Source organism: Pyrus communis, chromosome 4 (genome assembly GCF_963583255.1).
Source record: "Pyrus communis chromosome 4, drPyrComm1.1, whole genome shotgun sequence".
Lineage (NCBI taxonomy): Eukaryota > Viridiplantae > Streptophyta > Magnoliopsida > Rosales > Rosaceae > Pyrus > Pyrus communis.
The window spans coordinates 7,592,172-7,602,619 of record NC_084806.1 but is presented as its reverse complement, the minus strand read 5'-3'; the positions used below and the strand labels follow the sequence as shown (position 1 = coordinate 7,602,619).

The 10,448-nt window shown below is 43.4% G+C and overlaps 1 protein-coding gene across 1 annotated transcript; it reads right to left on the bottom strand.

Moving 5' to 3' along the window:
- Positions 1 to 1,775: 1,775 nt before the first annotated feature.
- LOC137732605 (uncharacterized) lies at positions 1,776 to 7,769 on the bottom strand. The gene is made up of 5 exons (XM_068471913.1): positions 7,441 to 7,769; positions 6,681 to 7,365; positions 6,401 to 6,620; positions 5,738 to 6,103; positions 1,776 to 1,846 (listed from the first exon to the last, which is right to left on the bottom strand). The coding sequence occupies exons 1-5, from the start codon at positions 7,767 to 7,769 to the stop codon at positions 1,776 to 1,778; spliced, it is 1,671 nt and encodes a 556-aa protein (XP_068328014.1).
- Between the last annotated feature and the right edge of the window lie 2,679 nt (positions 7,770 to 10,448).

Sequence of the window (10,448 nt, the reverse complement as noted above, 5' to 3'; positions counted from 1 at the left end):
AACAGTAGCATTTTTGTAGATCAAATATTCACTTATATAATATATGTATGATATATATATATATATATATATATATATAACGGGGGCTCTTACACAAAAACCTTGCTAAAGACATTTTAACAACAAAATAAAAACAAAAATAAAATATCATTAAATGACATCGATGACACGCGTCAAAAATTGATTGGCTCTCAGTGGAGAAAAACTTGTGTGGGGCTTGGCTTACCACTGGATTTCGTTGAGTGGCACTACAATCCACTCAAAACTCGCCACGTGGCAAGTCTTAAATATATTCTTTTATCATTCTTTTATATAAAATATCATTCTTTTATATTTAAAATTTTTATAATTATTTTTTTAACTAATTAATATATTATATATATTAATGTTATGTTTCCTTTTTTATTTCTTTCCCCCTATATTTTTTCTTCCCAAATCCACCCCACACCACCCCCCCGGGCAACTTTGTTTTGCCGTAGATCTTAGGTTTCAGTACTCTCACCCCTTTCTTTCTTTCCCAGTTTCGTTTCTTTCTTTCTTTAAAAAAAAAAAAAAGAAAGTTCTACACCCACTCCAATTTTATCATGGAAAACAACTAAGAATCTATAAGTTTTTTTTCTTTCTTTATACAATAGTTGCTTTGATCATGTGTGACACACCCCGACCGAGATCAGGGCGTGCTGGTCGTCACGCAAAGGTGACGTAGCCATGTGCACGTGCGGAAGCTAAAAAAGTAATGTAAAAGTACGAATAAATTAAAAACTAGCATACAAAGTACTAAGACAAGTGCTAGCGTAAGTGAAACGCTAAGTTCAGAGCATAAAGTCTACAGTAGTCCAAAGAAAATGATACGACAATAGTACACCCGAAGGTGACCCTACAATGGTGAGTATCTGTCAGAAATGCTGGGACGCCCTCTGGGAAAACCACCGAACCTGCTAGACCACTAGAACCTGGAGGGGCGCAAAAACAAAAGCGTGAGTGGGCAAAAACAAAGCTCTTTGAAAATCGTTTAGTAAAACACAATCTAACCCCTTGCCGTAAAACCTGTATACTTCCCAGAAAATAAACATATATACGTATGTATAAATATGTCAAACATGCTCAAGGGTATATCAATCATGCTCAAGAATGTGCCATGTCAAAGCCTCATAATGATATGCAAGTGCTCAGGTATAAATCACATCAATAGCATAACATCTGGCAGCCGGAGTCACCTAACGTGACCTGTACGGCTGCATATAGAGCTCAAATCTCAAACTCAATAACTGAACCTGCCCACGAGTCGGAACCACCTAAAGTGGTCTGTACGACAGGCCTGGTTGTAAAATATATATACGCTCTAGTGCTACGATCACGTGAAGGCTGTGCGAATAATCGCGGGTCACCTACGAGTCGGAACCACCTAATGTGGTCTGTACGACAAGACTGTGCACCTAACTTGGATCCAAGCTAAGCGTGTGGTGCGGGAGGTGAACATCACGTGAAGGACTGTGCCCTACTCAAGGCGGGAGCACTAACACCAGGGGTGCAGGTTATGAGCTCTCTAAGTATCTCTAACCACTACTGAAATATAAACGTGAATAACAACCTGGCACTTACCTGTGCATCCACAACACCAATTATGTATATGTATATGTATGCCACTACTAATGCATGTGATGATGCATAAAGAATGATGATATGGTGCATGGCATAACATAAATAACCCTTTTTAAAATCAATTTCTGGGAATATAAATGTATATAGGTATATACGGAAAACCAAAAGCCCACTCACTGGTAAGTGGAAGGGTCGTAGCCCCCCTGCCTCGAGTGACCACGCTCATCCTCGGGATACATATCACCTATACGCGAAACAACTACAAAAACGTTAATTTAAAAGCACATAACCAACTTCTCGTAATAACTTCTCATACATTGCCCAAAATGGACAATTGAATATACCAACGTGCTCTACACAACCTCAGGATCACAACCATATTTTTAGAAAAAATTTCCTCCGCCGCACGCGCTGCCCAAGGCACGGCCACACGCGCCAGCCACGCGCAGGCACGTGCGGCGCACACGGACGGCGTCAACTGACGCCGTGAGGAATATTCCGTTAGTTCTAACGGATTCCGTCAACGGCGTCAGGAATATTCCGTCAGATTTGATGGAATATTTCGTCACCTTCTCCGGCGAGTCTCCGGCGACGTCGCCGGCGTCGGAAAACTGGAAAAACTTCAAATCGTGTTTTCTCGTTCGTTTCTCAACCAATTTTCATGATTCTTGAACCAAAATGAAGCTTAGGACTAGTAGAATCACGATATACTACTTTTAAAGGCTAAAAACCACGCGATCATACCTGTCTTCAAACTCAAAAACCGGCCAACTTCGAACCAAGCTATTCCGACGTCCAAATTTGTCCAACGAAGCACTCTTAGGCTCCTTGGGACCTCACAAAGACATCTACGAGCTTAAAAATTCCAAAAACGTGCTAGATTAAGTTTGCATGAATAGTACTCAAATCGGACTACCTCGAATCGACGTGAAAACGAAGGATTTCTCACCTGAAAATGGTATGGTTGCACTCGCACGAGCTTCACGAGTTCGAAGGTGTCCTTAGTTTCCTCGATCTGTGATGGTTTGAGGGGTTTTGTGTTTGTCCGTACAAGTTTGAAGGAAGAAGAAGAAATGGGAGCACGGGAGAGAGAGAAAGATAGAGAGACAGGGAAAGACAGAGAAAAGGATAGAGACAGTGAGAGTGTGTGTGTGGCCCAGCACATGCCAACATCACACAAAACACCACCAAACGTAAACGAAACGAACTAGGGGTAAAATTGTAATTTCACACGTACGTTAATATGAATTTTGGGACGGGATGTCACAACCTACCCACCTTAATAGAATTTCGTCCCGAAATTCAAAACAACCAAGTATAACCCCTAGTGACCAAAGAACATTCTAGGATACAAATCCCTCATCCGATCTTCTGTTTCCCACGTAGCTTCCTCGACTGAATGATTCCTCCACAAAACTTTCACTAAGTTCACCGTCTTATTCCTCAGAACCTTCTCCTTCCAATCGATGATCGTCACCGGTTCCTCGTCATATGTCAAATCTGGATTAATCTCTAATGGTTGAGGAGGTATCACATGCGACGGATCAGCAACATAATGTCGGAGCATAGACACGTGAAAAACATTATGCACCCTAGCCAACTCCGGAGGCAACTCCAACCTGTAAGCTACCTCACCAACTCGTTCTGTGACCATGTATGGTCCGATGTACCTGGGACTCAACTTCCCCTTCTTTCCAAATCGCACGACACCTCTCCACGGTGAAAGCTTCAAAAATACCCAGTCTCCGACCTCATACACTCGGTCCGTAGCATGCCGATCCGCTAAACTCTTCTGCCTGTCCTGAGCTGCTTTCAGGTTAGACTTAATTACCTGAACATTCTGAGTAGTCTCCTCAACAATCTCCGGACCCACTAAAACTCTCTCACCAACCTCTGACCAACACAACGGTGTGCGACAAGCTCTGCCATACAATGCTTTAAATGGTGCCATGCCAATGCTCGAATGAAAACTGTTGTTGTAAGCAAATTCCATCAAATCTAACCGCTGGTGCCAAGCATCGCTAAACTGCAACACTGAAGCTCGCAACATATCTTCCAAAGTCTGAATAGTTCTCTCTGACTGACCGTCTGTCTGTGGATGATACGCTGTACTGTAAAGTAATCTCGTACCCAAAGCTTCCTGAAAAGCCACCCAAAACTTAGATGTGAATCGTGGATCACGATCCGAGACAATACTCACAGGGACACCATGATACTTCACAACCTTCGAGATAAACAACTCCGCTAACCGGCTCAAAGAATACTTCTATCTCACTGGAATAAAATGTGCCGATTTAGTGAGCCGATCAACGATCACCCAGATGCCGTCAAAGCCATTATGTGTACGCGGGAGCTTGTACACAAAATCCATAGTGATATTTTCCCATTTCCACTCTGGAACGGGAAGCGGCTGCAACAACCCAAACGGCTTCTTCCTTTCTGCTTTAACCTGCTGACAAATGGCACACCTACTCACATACTCGGCTATCTCCCTCTTCATACCCGGCCAATAATAAAATGGTCGAATGGTATGATACATTTTAGTAGCTCCTGGATGCATGGCGTAAGCCGAGATATGTGCTTCATCAAGAATTTCTTTCTTCAAATCCACATTATTAGACACGAACATTCTACCCTCTAGCATCAACATGCCATCAGAATCACGAACTCTGAGATCTCTCCTCCTTCCTTGATCTCGAGCTTGGATTAGTTCTTGAGTCTCCCGGTCAGCTACCTGAGCTTCAAGCACCCAATCAACAAGAATTGGTCTAACTTGGAAATTAGCAAGTAATGCCACTTCTCGATCTTCTGCTTCTAACCTCACTCTCGTAGCACGCAAGTCCACCAAAAGAGGAATACGACTAGCGTACAACGCATTAATACGGCCCTGTGACTTCCTGCTAAGTGCGTCAGCCACTACATTTGCACGACCAGGGTGATAGTCAATCGTGCAGTCGTAATCGCTGAGCAACTCCAACCACCTCCGTTGACGAAGATTAAGTTCCTTCTGAGTAAAGAGATACTGAAGACTTTTGTGATCTGTAAAGATCCTACACTTCTCTCCGTAAAGATAGTGTCTCCACAACTTCAACGCAAAAATGATAGCAGCCAACTCTAAATCATGTGTAGGGTAATTCAACTCATGGGGTTTCAACTGCCGCGAAGCATAAGCAATCACCCTACCATGCTGCATCAATACACATCCCAGACCATTCAAGGAAGCATCGCTATAAACCTCGAAATCACCACCATCGTCCGGGAGTGCCAAAACAGGTGCATGAGTGAGACAATGCTTCAATTGCTGGAAACTCTGCTCACACTTATTATCCCACTCAAATTTAACATCCTTTCTCGTTAACCTCGTCAATGGCAAGGCAATCACCGAAAAATCCTTAACAAATCTCCGATAATACCCCGCCAAACCAAGGACACTCACCTCGGTGACGGTTCGTGGTTGCTCCCAACTCTCCACAGTTGCAACCTTCTGAGGGTCTACCAGAATACCCTGAGCAGAAATGATGTGCCCCAAAAATGCAACTTGGTCTAACCAGAACTGGCACTTGCTAAACTTAGCATACAATTGGTGTTCCCTTAACCTCTTCAACACCAAAGTAAGATGTCGAACATGCTCCGCTTTGGACTTAGAATACACCAGAATATCGTCAATGAAGACAATAACAAACCTATCCAAGTAAGGCTGGAACACCCGGTTCATTAAATCCATGAAAGCAGCTGGTGCATTCGTCAACCCAAATGGCATAACCAGAAACTCGTAATGACCGTAACGAGTCCTGAACGCCGTCTTAGGGACATACTCCCTACAAATCTTCAGCTGATAGTACCCAGACCTCAAGTCTATCTTAGAAAAGACGCAAGCACCTCGAAGTTGATCAAACAAATCATCGATACGAGGCAATGGATAACGGTTTTTTAATCGTCACCCGATTCAATTGCCTGTAATCAATACACAGCCTCAAAGTTCCGTCTTTCTTTCTCACAAACAACACTGGAGCGCCCCAAGGCGAAGTACTAGGCTGAATGAACCCCTTATCCACTAATTCCTGTAACTGCACTTTTAATTCCCTTAACTCAGCGGGAGCCATACAATAAGGAGTCAACGAAATAGGATTAGTACCTGGAAGCAACTCAATAGTGAACTCCACGTCTCGATCTGGGGGTAAACCAGGTAAATCCTCGGGAAAAATATCAGGAAAGTGTCTGACCACTCTCACATCCTCAACCCTGCTATGAACGGCCTCATCTAACACCACATGAGCTAGATACCCCTGACAACCTTTAGACAACAACTTTTTCGCTCGCAAAGCCGAAATAACGCCATGTCTCACCCCACTCTGCTCACCCACAAAAGTAACCACAGGTAGTCTAGGACGACGAAACGTAACTATTTTCCCGTAACAGTCAATATTGGCACGATTGGGGTGCAACCAATCCGCGCGCAAGATCACATCGAAGTCAACAATATCTAACGGGATAAGATCAACTGGCATAACAACACCCTCAACTAGCACTGGACATCCTGGGTACACACAATCTACCATACATCTCTCCCCTCTAGGCATAGCGAACTCTAAATCGTACCCTAGAGGTGTGGGGCGAGGTTGCGTCACTTGAGCAAATGTATGAGAAATCACGGAATGTGTAGCTCCACAATCAATTAAGACTCTAGAAAAATAACCAAGAATGTTTAACGTACCCATAATCAAGTCCGGGTTGTTCTGAGCATCCTGCAGAGAAATATTGTGAATACGCCCCTGGCCCTGCTGTCGTCCGCCGCGACCTCTGCTCGCCTGAACACCGCGACCTTGAGCACCACGCCCCTGACTGGGTTGACCGGTCTGTCTCGAAGACCCTGCACTACTAGTAGCAATCTCACCATGCTGATATTGTCCTCCCTGATACCACTGAGAACCACTCGCTGGGGCTGGAGGATACGGCATATAGCTGCCAGGATATGGAGGATAACCTCCCTGGGAATACGGGTCCTGGGGATACTGATACTGTCCCGGGGCATAAGGAACAGCATCACCCTAGTAGTGGTAGGCACCACCTCTACCTGCCTGGCCATAACTACTCGGACCCTGAATCTGCAGGATCGGTGTAGGTGGTGGCATGAATGTCTGCTGCGGCTTCTGCTGCTGACCCTGGGGACAATTCCTTGCTCTATGTCCCATCTGCCCACACGTGAAGCAACCACTGCTGCCACGCCTGCATTCGCCGAAATGCCGATTGTTACACCTACGGCAAACCGGAGCTCTGACTCGACCACCATCACCCTGTCTCTGGCCTCGAGCGCCTCCAGCAAACCTACCTCCTCGTCCCTGTCCAGAGGGACTGAAACCACCACTAGAAGAACTTGAACTAGCACCACCCCTTTTGAAGTTCTGAGTCTGTCGGGCCCCGAGCGGCGCTTGACCTTTACCCTTGTCATCCTTCTTCTGATTGCCACATTTTTCCTCCTCATCACTGTCGCTCGACATGTTCTCAGAATCCTCAATCCTCAACAGTATCTCGTAGAAGTCCAGGTAGGTCTCACAGTGTGTAGTAGTCGCCATAGAACGCCACCTCTTCCTGGTGCCCAAACGAAAACGACGGAGCATCTCCCTCGGATTACTAGCGACGTCAGAATGGTAGCGGGACAAATCAGTAAACTTGCGATAGTACTCATTAGCCGTCATCTTCCGCTGTTTCAGCTCGGTAAACTCCTTCTTTTTACGATCAATGTACTCAGGGGGCACAAATCTCCTCTTGAACAAATCCTTAAAAACGTTCCAATCAATCCTCTGCGCTGGAGTCAACCGACGAAGCTCCTATTCCCACCAGGCTGCAGACTCCGTCTCCAGAAACCATGAGGTCGTCTCGACCCATCTCTCCATATGAAGGTTCCCCTGATTATGCAACACACGGAAAGTCTTCTCAATGTGCTCTAACCATCGCTCTGCGCCCTCATGACCCTCGTTACCTTTGAACTTATCCAATTTCAGATTGTACATAGTCTCCAGAGGAGTCCTCTGGGGAGGGCGGATAGTTGTCTGAATAGCGGTGACAATAGCTTCCCCCATTTGAGTAAAATCGGGGAAACTAGACTCATCAGAGCGACGTGGTTCCCGACGAGGCGGCATAATTCTGACAGAAGACACCGAAACCATTAGAATACTCACACAGACACAGGACTGCCAAACCTAGGCTCTGATACCAAACTGACACACCCCGACCGAGATCAGGGCGTGCTGGCCGTCACGCAAAGGTGACGTAGCCATGTGCACGTGCGGAAGCTAAAAAGGTAATGTAAAAGTACGAATAAATTAAAAACTAGCATACAAAGTACTAAGACAAGTGCTAGCGTAAGTGAAACGCTAAGTTCAGAGCATAAAGTCTACAGCAGTCCAAAGAAAATGATACGACAATAGTACACCCGAAGGTGACCCTACAATGGTGAGTATCTGTCAGAAATGCCGGGACGCCCTCTGGGAAAACCACCGAACCTGCTAGACCACTAGAACCTGCAGGGGCGCAAAAACAAAAGCGTGAGTGGGCAAAAACAAAGCTCTTTGAAAATCGTTTAGTAAAACACAATCTAACCCCTCGCCGTAAAACCTGTATACTTCCCAGAAAATAAACATATATACGTATGTATAAATATGTCAAACATGCTCAAGGGTATATCAATCATGCTCAAGAATGTGCCATGTCAAAGCCTCATAATGATATGCAAGTGCTCAGGTATAAATCACATCAATAGCATAACATCTGGCAGCCGGAGTCACCTAACGTGACCTGTACGGCTGCATATAGAGCTCAAATCTCAAACTCAATAACTGAACCTGCCCACGAGTCGGAACCACCTAAAGTGGTCTGTACGACAGGCCTGGGTGTAAAATATATATACGCTCTAGTGCTACGATCACGTGAAGGCTGTGCGAATAATCGCGGGTCACCTACGAGTCGGAACCACCTAATGTGGTCTGTACGACAAGACTGTGCACCTAACTTGGATCCAAGCTGAGCGTGTGGTGCGGGAGGTGAACATCACGTGAAGGACTGTGCCCTACTCAGGGCGGGAGCACTAACACCAGGGGTGCAGGTTATGAGCTCTCTAAGTATCTCTAACCACTACTGAAATATAAACGTGAATAACACTTACCTGGCACTTACCTGTGCGTCCACAGCACCAATTATGTATATGTATATGTATGCCACTACTAATGCATGTGATGATGCATAAAGAATGATGATATGGTGCATGGCATAACATAAATAACCCTTTTTAAAATCAATTTCTGGGAATATAAATGTATATAGGTATATACGGAAAACCAAAAGCCCACTCACTGGTAAGTGGAAGGGTCGTAGCCCCCCTGCCTCGAATGACCACGCTCGTCCTCGGGATACGTATCACCTATACGCGAAACAACTACAAAAACGTTAATTTAAAAGCACATAACCAACTTCTCGTAATAACTTCTCATACATTGCTCAAAATGGACAATTGAATATACCAACGTGCTCTACACAACCTCAGGATCACAACCATATTTTTAGAAAAATTTTCCTCCGCCGCACGCGCCCCCACGCGCCGGCCACGCGCAGGCACGTGCGGCGCACACGGACGGCGTCAACTGACGCCGTGAGGAATATTCCGTTAGTTCTAACGGATTCCGTCAACGGCGTCAGGAATATTCCGTCAGAATAACCCACATATATAGATGTAGTAGGGTTATTTTCTTTTCTTTTAATTGGGGGTTTTTGGGTTCGGGTGAGGTTTTTTGGATTTTTTATATTTATAATATGAATTAGGATATCTTCTATGTTTGCTACCTTCTTTATTACGAGTCTTTAATTAATATATTAGTCTAATCTTTGATTATTTTTTTTTCAATTGATAGGTTGCTGCTGAGGCAATGGAGTTTGAAGAAGATCTGAAAATCGGAATGGTGGTGCATTCAGACGCTGAAGCTTACAGATACTTGGTTGCTTTCCATGATAAACTTGGAGTGGGTGCATAACTTTATTTTATTTTATTTAAAGAAAGAAATAAATGAAACTGGGTAAGAAAGAAAGGGGATGGAGTCCTATGACCTACGGCAAAACAAAGTGTGGGGGGGGGGGGGGCCGGGATTTGGGAAGAAAAAAAATAAGGGGAAAGAAATAAAAAAGGAAACATAACATTAATATATATAATATATTAATTAGTTAAAAAAATAATTATAAAAGAATGATAAAAGAATATATTTAAGACTTGCCACGTTGGGGGGTGATTTGGGAAGAAAAAAATAGGGGGAAAGAAATAAAAAAGAAAACATAACATTAATATATATAATATATTAATTAGTTAAAAAAATAATCATAAAAATTTTAAATATAAAAGAATGATAAAAGAATATATTTAAGACTTGCCATGTGGCAAGTTTTAAGTGGATTGTAGTGTCATTCAGCGAAATCTAGTGGCAAGCCAAGCCTCATACAAGTTTTTCTCCCTTGGGTGAGGCTTTGAAAAAAAGAAAACTATAAAATTTAGTTTGTGTGATTTTACTTTACTGCCCATCATTTTGTACTGTGGTAGAAGACAATTTTTTTCCCCTCTTTTGGTTGACAAAAATATTTTTATTAATGAAGTTAAGATTATTAGATTTGTGTAAATAGTTTATCTATATTTTAAGTAATTTATTTTTGTAAAAATAAAAAATAAAAAATATTTTAGTAAACTAAACAATAGGGTTTTTTTTTTTTTTGACAAACAATATGTAAAATATTTGTTAACACAGGTAAATTTTTTCAGTTCGCATAGTTTAAAAAATGGTAGACAGCAAACAAGTAATTAGGTGCAT